The sequence below is a fragment of the Equus caballus genome, chromosome X, assembly GCF_041296265.1.
Source record: "Equus caballus isolate H_3958 breed thoroughbred chromosome X, TB-T2T, whole genome shotgun sequence".
NCBI classification, from domain to species: Eukaryota; Metazoa; Chordata; class Mammalia; order Perissodactyla; family Equidae; genus Equus; species Equus caballus.
In genome coordinates this window covers 10,754,964-10,770,398 of record NC_091715.1, presented here as the reverse complement: position 1 = coordinate 10,770,398, position 15,435 = coordinate 10,754,964, and the positions used below count along the sequence as shown (strand labels likewise).

At 36.0% G+C, this 15,435-nt stretch overlaps 1 protein-coding gene across 3 annotated transcripts in view; it reads right to left on the bottom strand.

Annotated features, from left to right (window-relative positions):
- GLRA2 (glycine receptor alpha 2) overlaps window positions 1-14,073 on the bottom strand; it is a 175,118-nt gene extending 161,045 nt beyond the window's left edge. The window contains exons 1-2 of one of the 3 annotated variants that reach the window (XM_003365745.5): window positions 13,289-14,073; window positions 11,004-11,137 (exon numbers count right to left, since the gene is read on the bottom strand). In XM_003365745.5, coding sequence (XP_003365793.1) covers window positions 11,004-11,137; window positions 13,289-13,356 — 202 coding nt within the window. In that variant the 5' untranslated portion in view covers window positions 13,357-14,073. The remainder of the gene's footprint in view (window positions 1-11,003; window positions 11,138-13,288) is intronic. The other 2 variants (XM_023633280.2, XM_070256945.1) reach the window with 2 other exon arrangements.
- Window positions 14,074-15,435: the final 1,362 nt, after the last annotated feature.

The window sequence follows — 15,435 nt, the reverse complement described above, 5'->3', positions numbered from 1 at the left end:
TATGTGCATGCAAAATGACTTCTTTATAGTTAGTCTTCACCCAGTTCCTCTTCATGGTCCAGTATATCTAAGACTGCCAACCTTCAATCACCACAAAAGCTTAAAAATTGGTTTTCCATTATTTGTGGGTTATACAGTAGAATATCGGCAACAATAATGCCATCACTGTGGATATCTTGAAGCAATGTTTCAAATAAAGGAGTAGGTTTGACACAGAATGTGTAGTGGCTGCATCATCAATGTGTCTTCATCTACTGTATGAAACAAATGACAAGGGTCAGGAGCCATTGACTAAGTCTAAGGTAGCTTTCCTATTCCTCCACCCCGTACTTTGTTCTTTATATTTTCCTAAGACCCTGGAAGAAGAAACAGGAAGAAAAAAATCATACTTGCTTACTTGACAAGCTCAGAGAAAGCATGGGGGAAGAACTAGTAGTAAAGAAGTTATATATATATATGTAACTCTTTTCCCAAGACATTTAGTGTTATTTCAAAGACATTTCTCTTTCTGCATGCATCTCCATTGAAAACAGTTTTCAGTAGTTTTTCCTGAGAATTTATATATCTAAGTATATGAAACATGATCAATTTTAAGCAGACAAACTTAGAATATATTTTAATGCTAATAAATGAACACCTTAATCTTAAATCTACACAAGTTACCTAAGATTGCATAGTTTCAATTTTTAAATGAAGTTTTTAAAATATGGATTGAAATTTTTATAATTTCATTTCAAGGAAGTGATGGGAAAAAATTCTCAACATTTTAATGGAAATTGTACAACCACAAGATTTATCCATTTGGAAAACTGCCTAAAAGAGCAGATGGCAATCCAAAAGGAAATTCTTCATAATAGGCATGAAACTTTGTCATATCCCACTGAAGAAATGTCTTTAGTTCAAGGTTTAAAGGTCACTTGTTTAAATGTGTATTTGTCACTCAGCGTTCAAGAATCATAAAGACTAAAACAGAAGGTGATTATCAGATCAAAGTTTTTTGCTGTATTGACTAATGTCCTTTGTCTTCAATATTTGTTTTTTTCAAAATGCCACTATTTGCTTGTTTGTTCATATAAATGAAGCAGGAGATAAATAGTCTACAATAATATTCTAACTTGTAGAGTAATTCTCATGAGGCATCGGAATGCTAGGGTTGACCATGTATCAAAATGAAAGCCACATTTTACTGAACGTGGAGCTTTCTCACTTGTATAAATATTATCTTTCTAGCATATCATCATATTTTATGTATATTTAGGTTTCCCATTATCATCATCTATTTTCAAGGCAAAAAATTTTTTTTGGATTATACCAAGACCACGTTTTCCAAAGTGTATTCCATAAAACACCACTTCCCCAGAATGTTACTCATTTAAAGAATCCATGAGCAAATAAGTATAGGGTAAGCTCCTGTGTAAAAAAAGTTTGAAAATATTTGTTTGTACATTTTTTTACTGCAGATTTTCTCAAAACTTTTTAATGTGCTAATGAATATTGGGAATGTCTCAGGATGTTTTGCAGAATTTCCCATTCTTATTTTACATTTTACGCCTTATATCTGAGAACATTTTGTGGCCAGATGCTTCTCCCAGAAGCAGCCTCTGTACATGAATTTACTACATCAACCAAAAGCAAGGCAAAAATTGTAAATGGCTGATTTCTTCAGTAATGCCCTTGTAAGTTTCCAGAGTCTTCTCAGAGAATATTGGTCATCTTTGAAATATTGGGAGTTGAAATAAGATATGAGCAACTGCAAAAATTCTGGACAGAATTATTGCTTAGCGGAGAGACCAGTTCTCTAGGAAGATTGGACGCATCCAAGCTCTTCTGTGGATGAATCAATAATTTACAAGAGGACATACCCAAGGATATTAATTTAGACTATAAAGACCAGGGACTATCAAAGTTGGAAACAACATAGAGAGGCATCTTGGTCCAAGTCCTTTATTTTGGAGATGACAAGAATGAATCCCAGAGAGGTTAGATGGCATGCTCCAGGTCACAGCTGACAAAACTGGACTTAAAGTCATGCCTCATGAGTCTCAGTTTAGATTTTTTTTCTCTTTTGGGACTTTTTCCCCCTTTATTTGGTAAAGCAATACTGGTACACAGTATCTTGGGAAAGATACTACAAGGAAGGTATTATCCTTCAGATACAGGGGCAAAAACTTCTCGTTCTAGTCCTGTAGTTCTTAAATTGCAGGGAGTAATGAATTTGTGAAAGTGAGTATTTCAAGATCCCATCATTCAGTGGTTCTGAAGAGGTAGAGCCGGAGAAGTGTGGGGCCCAGGTATGTACCTTTTTAACAGGACTCTCAGGTGTCTCTGAAGCAGGTGTTCTGAAAAATGTGGTTTGAGAAACACATCTGGTGTATTGCTAATTTGGTTTAGTATTAAATTCTAAGTCCTTTGACTTGGCATACTCTATACAATGCTCAAGCACTAAAACCAGAGTTAATTCACAGGAAAAAGCAGGATATAAGAAATTCATTGCCCTCATTGCACAGTATATATGTAAATTATCCTGAATCACATCATCTAACTTGAGTTAGTTAAAGTGTGGTTTGCCAAATGTGTGTGTCATTCACTTTTCAGAGACTTTGAGGTTCAAAGCTAAATAAGCAGACCCCTCATTTTCTGAATACATTTTTTTTTGGCAAAGAATGCTTTTTCTAAAAGAAATTCTGATGGAAGAAACCTCAACTGCCTTGTTGGACATGAAGTAGTTCTTAGAAATCAAAATCTTGAAGTATTTAAATGTAAATAAATCAGAAGAAGATAGATTATATTATCTTCTATGTACACTTAGTTTTTTTAAATGAAAGCAGAATTATCTGGTAAAGTGGCTCTGAGGTTTTCCTAAAGTAGCAGAATTGCCATGGTAAGTAGCCATATTTCAGGTGCAGTAATCAAACCAGCCAAGGAGTAGAAAACAAGCAACTATTCCTCAAACTTGCCATTTCCTTGAAACACACACTATTCTGCTCCCACTCTTCATGCTCTTCTAGCCCCCCACCCAATCTTCTCTTCTAACACTCCTTCTTCAGCTCTGTGTAGAACAGAATAGCACAGAGGGAAAGAATGTGTCTCAGAAATGCTACCCCAAAAAGACTTGGGATAAAGTTCCTGTGCTGAAATCTAAACCCACAACACATCCCAGCATGTGGAGCTTGAAGGGGAGTACTGTGAGGCAAGCACAATATCAGCAAACGTATGAACTTATTAAATCAGAAAGAAAACTATATTAATTATTTTCATATCCTCCACAAGAAGATCTCATTCTCTCTCCTTCCCCCCCGCCCCCACAGACACACACACACACACCTTAGTCCATTGGTTGTACCTCTTTCAGTTGTCTGTTTAGGAGAGAGAACTCTTTGAGTGTGTGTATGTGTGTGTTTTATTTTATTGAGGTCACATTGGTTTATAGCGTTGTGTAAATTTCAGGTGTACATTATTATATTTCAGCTTCTGTATAGACTGCATCGTATTCACCACCAATAGTTTAGTTTTTATCCGAGGAGACAGAACTCTTATGTTACATTATCTTCCTCTCTCTTCTCTGCTTTTGGAGGTATCATTTATCTTTTGGGATAATATATCCAAATGATATTCCTTTCTCACTTCCCTTCTTTCCCAGGACTGATAAAGGAAGGCTTACTAAACTGATCATAAGTTTTGGAGATGTCTGCTTGACCACCTGAAGGTTGAGGAGTGGCTTTGCTCATCAGTAGACTTTGTGCTGATTATCTTCCATTTCCCCCCAGAGACACTCTCTTCTCTGTACCCTGGGGAGCATCACTGAGCTCCCTTTCCCTCTGACTTCTGGTTGGATTGGGCCAATGAGAGACTCCCATAAGAAGATGGAGAGCAGGAGGAGAGTGAGGGCAGAATATTTATTCCCTAGCTTCCTCCCTACTAGGACAGCAAAACTGACTACATTGCTCCACAGATCTCATTAGGTGTCCTCTCTACATAACCACCTTCTCTGGCTTCTGGTAACCACTCCCTTCCTTGCCTCTTTAAGTACACTCTCTTTTATGGATTGGTTTTCCAAACCCTCTCACACTCTATTAGAGTGTGCCATTTTTTTCAGGCAAAGATCCTGGATCATACAGCGTTCAACTTACAAATTATATTTCAGTTTTTACTGAAGTGAGAACTGACATTTAAAAGCTTACATTTCTGTTTACCACTGTATACTTAGCAAGTAACATGGTGTCTGGGACATAGTAATTGCTCACTATTATTTATTAAAGGAATAAACAAATGAATTGTGTGTTTAGACTCAAATATAAAGATGTAAAACCTTGACATGTAATTTTTTGTGCCCACATATGTGTTCCTTTGCCGCAAATTTATTCTATTGCTTTGACAATGCACAGGCAAATGTAGCTTATTTTTCCTCAAAAAAATATGACCCTCCCTCCCATCATAAAAAGAGAAGAAATAGAAAACAATACTTATCCAGTCACGTTAATCATAATTGCCTATTGACTTTCCATATTTTGACTCAATCCAGGATTTTCTTTTGCCCTCTTGGATGAATGTGTTAATAAAACAGAGCCACCTTTTGGTGTACTCATGTTCACAGGGAATGGTGGGTACACAAGCCAAGGCATGAGTCAGAAGGAGTATCCAACTTCCCTCTTGTAATTTCCCCATAACCACACATGGTGGGCTAGGCAGACTAGACTCTAAGAGGGTAACCTAGTGACTTTATTTTTAAACGTCCTGTGCGTTTAAGAATACCACTTAGAAAACTATTCCTTTTGCTCATGTCTTTCCATAGTGGGTTTCACATTGCTAAAAGTGTCTGCAATCAGTCACAAGTGTCCAGAGTCACCCTCTCAAGAAAGAACTCAATGAACAAATGCTGCATGCCACAGTCAGGACAGCTTCTTAGGTGTTAACTCCAAGGAGAACCCAAAATGCTTCCAAAGACCTTGTTGTTATGAGGCTTGAGCAACTCTATTTCCATTTTTAAGACCTTATCCCAAACATGTCTAATCCAACACACTAAGAAAACTATCCAACACCAACAAGAACAAACTAATGACTATTTTTTCTCACTCTCAACCTGATTGCTCCAACTTGACACATTATAATGTCCAGTCATTAAGTACCAAACACCCTAGTATCTATGCCATTATTTTTTTAATGAAGTCTCAGATAATCAGCAAAATAAACTGAATTGTCCTTCAGGATGTGGAGAAACAGCAAGCACTATAGAATTCTGGATAAAATGTTCAGGCTTTTTCAATCATGAAAACTAGGGATATGAATTTACCCAGAATCAACCAAGGAGCAATGCAATACATCCTCAAAAACTAAATTATGGGCTTCCATTTCCAGGGCTCTTAACTTGCCATGCTGTAGACACCAAATGTTCTCTTTAAAATACTTATTCTAGGGGGCTGGCCCCGTGGCCGAGTGGTTAAGTTCGCGCACTCCGCTGCAGGCGACCCAGTGTTTCGTTGGTTCGAATCCTGGGGCGCGGACATGGCACTGCTCATCAAAAAACCACGCTGAGGCAGCGTCCCACATACCACAACTAGAAGGACCCACAACAAAGAATATACAACTATGTACTGGGGGCTTTGGGGAGAAAAGATAAAATAAAATCTTTAAAATAAATAAATAAATAAATAAAATACTTATTCTAAAATAGGAAATCAATTCAGCACATTTGTGAAGTGACCCCTGCAACTGCAGTAACTGGACAAGAAAATACATCAGAAATGACAGTCATGTATCTTCAGTTAAATTTAGGGCCTTCTTTCTAGGACCAAGCAAAACTGGTTTTATGTCTTTACTTGGTTCATTTGAAAAGTGAGTCTAAGAAAATAATCAGGAATGGAATTTGAATGGATAAAGATAATTCCTTCCCACAAATGGCTCCTTCTTTGTTTCATATTTAGAAATATGAAATAGCCCTTTCAGTTTGGAAATCTTCCCACCAAACTAATAAAAGGAGAACCAGCTGAGACACATGAAATCTATGCTCTGGTTACTGTGGTAGGACTTTAAGATGCTGGAACTTCTTTGACTTGTTTTTTTCCATTAAAAAAAAAATCAAACATCTATAAAGCCCCAATCACCATGAAGAATAAGCTTTGATAATACATAGTCGGTAGTCAGTGTTCGTTATAAAAGAGAAATGTGAGACTAGTAATAATAATTGAAGTTATTTGTAATAATCTTAATAGTTGAAAACAAATCATTCAGATTCATGATCTCATTTGAGGCTTAGAACAACCCAAATGAGGTGGACAAAGGCAGAAGAAAACCTGAGGAATGGAGAGGTGAAGACACCTTTTCTCAAAAAGTGGCTGAACCAGGATATGAAGCTGAGTTTTCTGGATCCAAGTCCAGGGCTCTTTTATGGAAGACATATTCCAATAAGATGAACTTATCAGAATATGCTTTTCCAGGATATGTTAGAATGCTATAGATGCCTCCTTCTTGATGTCATCTCAGCTCCCTGACAAGCTCCTTGTAGGTCCATGGTAGCAGGCTAGTATATACAAGTGTGTTGGTTGGTGTCCATACCATGCACAAAGGCTAAAATAAATTGTGATGTGACACAGCCAGTAGATTTTGGATGTTCAAAATTCTTCATCAACATCACCCCTGGACAGAACTGTCATATATAAATTTCCCCTTGTTACTCTCAACCTTTCAGTAACCTTTTTCTCTTTTTATCTCCTGTTGTCTTGTTCTAAAATGGCTGTACCCTTTCAGGTACCTGAAGGCTTCTGCTACTTTCCGCACTCAAGTCAAATACTTCTGATACTTGCAAGCACTCTACTCTTTTTCTCAGGATTCATAGTAATATCTGATGCCCACATCCACCAGTGTTCAAAGAAATGGTCACACTGATGCTGCATTATCTAACTGAGAGAATCACCATTTCCAAGTGTCCCTGCTGGACATTTGTGCTCAAGCCACCCCCTACAGGGACAGGTAAGCACAACATTTGAGCTTGAGCTCCACTTGGCTGTAGACAAGAGAATTTCCAAGGGGAGAAACCTGAAGACCTCTAGTTTTTTGGAAGTGGATCTATTTCTACTTATATATAAAACACCTCTTGAGCTGATAACTCTTTGGAAAATGAAGGAAACCAGATTGCATGCAAATGTAGGTTCTAATGTCACACATCACACTTTCAAATTTAGGTCTCCAGACATGGAAAAAAATTAGTGTGCATGGCATACACAAAGAAGTGAAGTGAATAATTATCTCATGGCATTATCTATTCCAGATCCTATCATAAATGAATGTTATAGTGAAATATGTTTATTCATATTGGGATGAAACTTAGGATATAATTCCAAGTTAATTTTTTATTTTCAAAGAAAATTTTGTTAAAATAGATAAAGGCTTTGTTTCAAAGAAAGAGAATCAGAACTAATGCATTTTGCCCAGGTTTGAGCATTTCATTTGACTTCTTTAAAAGCTTAATGTTTAAAGTGGCATTTTCAGGATACAATAATACTGGCAAAGGAATATCTGATGGGATGATAGAATCCCATGATAAATCAACTGACAACGAGACAAATCATCCAAGTGGGAAAAGAGGCTCTTCTGTTGGTGTAGCATCAACATTTACCATGGTTTCAGAACTAGGTAATTGTGAATGGACATAGCTTGTGTTTTTATCTGAACTGAGGATTTTGAAAATTTATGTTTTGACAAGATCTGACCCAGGTTTCTATGGATCTTATAGATAGAATGCAGTTGGTAACTCTGACTCATGACTTTGTTTATACACCAGTGCTTCAGTACATCAGAAAAGCTATTTTTTTCCTATAGTTTCTAAGAATGGCTCTCAATTACAGAGTCTAAGTCAAGTCTGAATCATTTCTGGTTCCCTTTTCTAGCTTACGTCCATCTTCCTTCTTGTATATGTGCCCCTTATGACATCTTTCAGAGCCCATCAGGGATATAAAATAGACATGAAATATTTTCCTGATTTGTAAGTGTGCAGGAAAAATTCCTTCCAATAAGAAAAATTATGCATATGCATTTCTTTTTCCCTTGCCAATGCAAGTCAGCAAGGAAAACAGAGAAATGTGCTAATATTTAATAAGAGTTCTAGAAAAGCCATATCCTTTACCTCAACAGCCCATATTTGGCTCTTGCTTTTGTAGTCAAATCTTGCCCTTCGGTCTTCTTATTAATTACCATTATTGTCATTTGCAGCAGCAGCAGCATAATCGTCATCATGTTTATTGTTATCATAGTCAATTTATTTTTTGGCATTTGCAGGGAGCCTGTCACTATTCCAGATGCAATCACATTTCCTAATCACTCTTCACTTCTACGTTCTATACAAAATTTCTCATTGATACATTGCTAATCAACTACAGCAAGTACTATAGTGTTCTCTCTAGCCTCCTCTGTGTATTACAAGTTCCCTATTATCTCTTTCTTTTATTTCTTTCTTTCCCCAGCTCAGCTAAGATCATCTTTGCTAGCGAATGTGACCACTGGTTGATACCTCAAAAGTTCCCACCCTTAACTTATACTACGACTAATTGGAAGCACTAATCTTCATAATTAGTATGCATTTTTCTTTCTTTCCTGGTTCTTATTTCCTCATTCTGGAGAAAAGGATGACTTCTTTTCCCTACACTATATATATATATATATATATATAATATATATACATATTAATATATAGTGTATATATTAAAAATAAGGTACCTTCTTACCCTCTCAAATATGGTATGCGGGATGGGTTGATGAAACAAATACACGAAAGAACCATATTAGACAGGAAGTTCCATGGGAACACCAAGGAAAATTATTTTAGTCTAAAATAAAGGGGTATGTTTTATATTCAGGAAAAGCCAAGATCCTCAGAGTAAAGAGAATTGTGGGAGCTGTTAGGTAATTGATCTGACATAAATGGTCTACGTAAATAAAATTTATGAAATAATATCAGGGTTCATTGAAGTAGAGAGTTAAAGGGAAAGGGAGACAAAACTCAGTGAAGTCCATTAGTTAGAGTCTTAAATGATATCCACTCCATTTGCCTTTTATAAGTCTTTAAAACATCCTGTGCTCAGGTCTTTAAGTAGTGGAGTGATCTCAAAAACATGGCCATGCTTTGCTATACTTGATATTCTTCTAATTTATTTATCCTTTAAAGTCATGAGAAATGTCATTTCCGAAGGGTGACATCCCCAGAAGAATCAGAAAAAAAAGCTGTATGTGGAAATGATTGCTCATTCTATGTGGTCGCTTAAAGTAGCAATGGCAACATGGGTGTTTGTTTTGTTACTCTTTGCATCTCCCCCCTGTTTTGAAAAATTATTTCTAGAAAACAATGAATAATAGCTGCTGCTAAATAAGATGCTCATAAACTTGAAACAATTTTCCATCTCTGGGCCTTCTCTATGAAGCTTTCCATTAGTAGCTTAACAGGAAATCACCTCTCCATTTGTTGGAATCCTGTAGCATTTTATCTGTACTCCCTAATGTTACTTAACTATTAACTACTTCTATCTAATATTATATATTATATTTTATATCATTATATTATTATATTTTATAAGTATTCACGTAACATCTACTCTCTCCTCTAAAATTTTTGTTGGTAGCACCCAAACCTGTTTCATCTCTCAACTTTCAAAGCATAGAGTAGTTAGTATTTGGCATATAGTTCAGACTCAATTTATTGAATGGCTAAGTGAATAAATGTATGAGTGAGCAGTCCGTTGAAAGCTGATTCTCAACTTGTTATTCATGGGATTTTATTTCAAATATTGACTTCCAAAGCAATGACCACAAAATTAATATGAAACAGGATGAACATGAAAATTGTTTTCAGGAAAACTGAGCTTTGAACTTAGTTCTGTTGTCTCTTTTGGAAATACTCTATAAATCAAAAACATTTGTTTTGTCAGAATTCTGATATTTTTCTTAATGAAATGTGCCCTTAGCTGGGTATATTCAGAGGTGTAGCATTTAAAGAGGAAATGAATTTAAAATTGAGTTTTCATGCTCATATTTGCCAATAATAAAAATTAAAACTCAAGGAAAGCAATCCAATTAAATCACTAATAAGCAAAACCAAAGCAATGCGTGAATTATGACATAATATCTGGAATATTATAGATTTCTCCTTTTATAAAATATTATAAACACTTCACAATGCATTATGTTAAATTACAAGATAAAATGCAATTGTCACTTAAAATATGTATTTAAAAATTAAAGCATCAAAATAATTATTAATAATTGGTTCTTTCTTATTACAGTATTTTTCTGATTCAGAATAAAAATAAACCAAAAAGATAAAAAATAATTTCTACAAACTATTAATTACATTTTTGTAATGTTGAACAAACAAAAACACCAAACTTTTGGTTTGTTTCTAATTGAATAAAGAAAGTATCCACCATCTTTGACACGTGCACTCTACGATTCTATGATGTTTTTTGTTAATTTCAGATAAATAATTTCAAGTAAACAGTATTTAGACGAGGAAAACAAAAGTTTCTAATGCACTCAATTAGAGCCTCTTCTCACAATGTTTAAAAATGAGAGAGGCCTGAAAGTGTGTAAAATGGCATGTTTTATATTCAGATTTAAACTTCACTTTGGGATTAGGTATTTAAAAACAAAACCAAAGATTTTGGTGTAACCATGAATCTTGTATGAGTTCTGGTAGGCATTCATACAAGTCAAGGACATCATTTGCTCTTGTATTCATTTCCAGTCACACTCTCACTTAAGATAAAATAGAGAATGTGGCAATAATCTCTGACATTAGTTTTCTTTGTGGAATAGAACATAAATGAGGAAAGTTTTCAAAAGTGGCAAGCAATATGTACAATTTAAGCTATTAAACTGACTAGTCCAAAGGAATACCAAAATGAAGTGAATATTGTACTTTTTGCATTTTATAATAAAAAGCCCTAAAAACCTTTTTCAGAGTTTTCAAACATCTAGAAGATTTCCCACAGGCTTAACATAGTTTAAGCAGAACCTACCTTTAAAATTTGGCCTGATTCTTGCATCATATCCTGATGTCCTTCCCATTAATTTGTCCAAGAAATCTGAAGGGGATAGAGTCTGCGAAGGTTGTTTTCCAGATCTGGAGTCATGGTCTTTGCAGAAAGCCGTCCTAAACACATCATTAACTCTTTTAGCAACAATTCCTTTCTCATCATCTGAGAACCAATGCTCACAGAATGTTTGACATGATGTTTTGTAAATATATTTGATATGTTAGTAAGAAGAAAAAGAAAATTACAAACTCTTTGGTCAACTTCTGAATTTGTACATGGTCTAAAGTTAACTTTAAATGATGAGAGATATAAATCCTGAGTCATATCTCCTGTTTCCAAACCTTAGCTATAAGATGTTTAAGATGATACAACACGCATAGTTTTAGGTTGTAGATTTTATAGATATATAAAGCTATTTCTTTCTAGAGTCATGAGAGAAATGAAGATGACAATTCCTAAAATTTATGTTATTGTCTTAAAATCATTTCCCCATGACTTTCAAAAAAAGTCTTCCAGCATTTCAGCTCTTAATATGAGTCCTCTACTTTTTATAAGAAATATATAATAAGATGGGCATAACAAAGTAAACAGTGAACTAATTATCTCATTGCTTATTTTCTCACCTGCTCGATTCTATTCCAGCTATCAACTATTAATAATTTTCAATGTGTTGTCTAAAAGAAAAATCTTCACTTGGAAATTTAATTTCATTCTAAAGTAGGTCAACAGTGAGCATGTCTGTACTTCTATTATTTTATCAGTTGTTATTTATATATTAGCATTTAAATTGTTGACTCTCCAGAAAAGTATTCATGAGAAAGAACTTCTAAATCGTTTTGTCTTTTGCATTATCAAAAACACTAAATGCTGATTGGAAAATTTCAGATTTTCATTTTCTTTAAAGGGTATATAAAAAGAGCATATTTGGTTTGTAGTAAAGTGAATTCTTTAACAATACATAGTGGTTGATTGAATGTTGATTTCTCTCCTAAAGCATAAATTCTACAAGCTTTGATTTCAGTACTTTAACAAATAATTTTGTTAATTCTATCATTAGGAAAATACCACATTCTTGCCAGTTTTTCAAAGAAGTAGTATTAAATACAAGTGCAAAGATAATATAAACATTTAGTATGAGTTGAAAATTGATGCAATCATCTGGAAATACTCACATTCCCATATGCAGATTCATCTGATTAATCAAGTATTATTTGATTATGATAATGGTGGTGGTGGTGGTGATGAAGAAGATGATGATGATGGTGGTTCTAATAAAACCCAGCCTACAATTTTTCTTAATCATAGTAGGAGGTGTGAACCTGAAAGGAACATAGTGGGGTTTCCCAGTACTCATAGCACTATTGATATATGTTCCATTTCTCTTGCTTCTGTGAAAAAATACCATAAAATTTGGTGAAAATTAAATGAGGAGTCATACACTTTGTTGTATGAACATCTTCTATCTCTATCCTATCTTAGAACCTCTGCCATTGGATGGCTATTTCACTCACTGGTGATAATCTGATATTTTGAAGTAGCAATTGATTTGACAATTTGTAAATTAGGTAGAAAATGAAAGCATGCAAATAATGATTTCTCACTTATTTTAATTATGCATAGTCCATTTCTCATGCATACACAAATACAAAGATGTCATATTAATTAAATTTTGATAGGCAATCAATTTCCAAATATGCTGAACAGTAGAATATAGTGGCAAAATGAGATTTTAAATGCTTTTGGTGTTTCAAGAAATTTCCTGAATTGTAGTCCTCATAGTATGCATCTACTTGCTGAAATACAATAGAAGTCCCAAGTTGGCTAAGAATTAGGGTTCTTTTATGTTTTATATAAAATAAGCATGCTCCTGGCAAATTAATCCAATCACTTCCACCTTATGAAAAGCATTGCATCCAATAATCCCTTTAAATGACTTCCAGAAGTATTTCAAAGCAAAAATATCACCATTACATAGAAATATAAAGAGCATGCAACTCATCAGACTACCCTAATATCACATTGGCTGTGAAAATGTGTTGAAATGCCTAGAGTGGGGTTAAGCATCATAAAACTTGCCTTTGTGAAAATTTACCACCCTCCCCCCATAATTAAGCTTTTTTAAAAGAACAAAAGAAATCTAACTCTCCTCTATAAAATTAAAATTATATGGTCCAGGGCATAGGAAAATAGATAAAAATTGCGCGACACGTTCTCTTTCAAACAGTTTTCATGTGCAAAATATCAGCATGCAAAGTCGTTTCACCTACCTGAAGTGGTTTGTCTCTAAGAAAAATGCAAACAAGGCTGTCAAAATGTTCACTAGCTGCCGGTTCATTCCTGTTTCTGTGATGCTTGTGGAAAATATCCCCGAAATGATTCCAGAAAGAAGCTAGGACAAAGTATCTATTTATTGTCCAGATTCGAAATCTGAGAGGAGTCTAGTTTCCTTGAAAATCAAAAAGAGATTTGGGTTTGCACAGTTTGCTGAGAAAAAACAAAAAGTGCCAGTCCTAGGCATCATGGTCAGGTCAAACTGGGGCTCAGGACCATCAGTTAACCCAGGAAAGACAGCCTTAGAACTGATGGATCCCCCAGCTGCTTTTCCTGAATAACGAAAATGCTGCTACCTTAATCGCATCACCATGCAAAGGGGGCTGGTGACAATGCCATGCTGGAAGTCGGGTTGCTGTGGCTTTTGTTTTATGTCCTTTCTGTTTAGCAAATCTCTTTTCTCTAGAAAATGTTCTCTTTTTAAAAGAAGTTGTAAATGAGGGAGAAGAAAGGACTCTGCGCGCTGGAGTGGGTAGGGAGAAGAGGGCAAAATTGCTCAGATCCTGTGCTGGAATGAGGTCTACAGAAAGAGACGGAGACGTGATCTTACCCAGCCTATAAATTTCAGCACTCGGACAGCTCCTAGCTCTGAAGTGCGCATGTTTCCTTTTTCAGTCGCTTGGGGCGGGGGGTCGGTGAGAGTCATTCGAGAGGGGACATGCCTGCCATTCAAAGGCACAGAGTGACTGGCCGTTCAGCGAAGGGTTGCTGAGGACGGTACGATGACGACCAGGGGAGAGCAGAAGTCAGGGTAGACTGAGAGGGTGAAGGAGGCTAGGGGTCGGAGCTCCTGGGAATGCGAGTCGGTTGGTGGGTGGGCGGGACAGGAGTATGAAGCAGAAAAGAGAAGGGAATAAGGTATAGGCACGGGAAAAGGAAACTGGGGGAAGCAGAGACCACGATCGGGAGTACTGAAATTATTCTACTCCTTGTCAGTGAAACCTGGAGGTAAAAGAGGAGTCCTGTGCTGAAGAGGAGGGGACATTTCCTTGGCATAGAGAAACCCGTGTACAGAAAAAGGTTCATGAAGATCGATAATTTAACTTAGAAGCCCTTTATGCTTTCCTTGCCCCTTGAGTGTTTTCGTTTGATTTTAGCCTCCTGTTCCCAAAGGATCTCTCTACATCTCTTCTAGGGAAAGCCCCTTCCGCTTAGCTTTCTTCTGTGGCTCACAATCCTTGGGCATCTTCTTCAAGTTGCAGATCTGTAGAGAAGGAAAAATACAATGAGCCAGCAGGGGGCAGTAGCAATCTTTTCCTGCCCTGGTTAAAGGATAGCATAGGGCTCCATCTAAGAAATGGAGCAAGGAAGGGTGAGACTGTGAGTTGAGTTTCATCTGCCCACTCCAGATGTTAATCACCAGGGAAGGTCATGTAATAAAGTGTAGATATTCTTTTCCTAAATTGGCTAAAGAGACAGAAAATAATGAAAGTTTATAAATACTGTACAAAAGCAAGACAGGTAACCTTACTATTTCAAGTTAAATTTACAAATATGATTATTAATAAAAAGGAGGAAGGACAAATAGTTCAATGCAAGTAATTAGCAGCTTCTGGTAAGGGGAAATGAAAAATGGATGTTCTATCATGAGCTGGGTGAGTAACCTACTTTTTGTCTGTAAAACGTACCTCATTAGTCACCTTGGCACTCCATTGCAGGTCTTAATTTTAAAACAAAATAATATGATTAATTTTTACTCCATAAATGACTAATCTGCCCTTGGATCGGTTTAAATGTCATAGCAGAGTAACAAAGATTTCCATGTTTTTAAAAAGTAGATTCTGAGAAAAAAGTTGCAAATTCTTGTCACCTTTTTTTTTGGTTGGGATGATTGGCACTGAGCTAACATCTGTTGCCAATCTTCCTCTTTTTGCTTGAGGAAGATTGTCCCTGAGCTAACATCTGTGTCAATCGTCCTCTATTTTGTATGTGGGGCACCACTGCAGCATGGCTTGATGAGTGATGGGTAGGTCTGTGCCTGGGATCCAAACCTGTGAACCCCAGGCTGCTGAAGTGGAGCCCATGAACTTAACCACTATGCCACCGGGCCGGCCCCTCTTTCCACCTTTTAATGTTAATATAA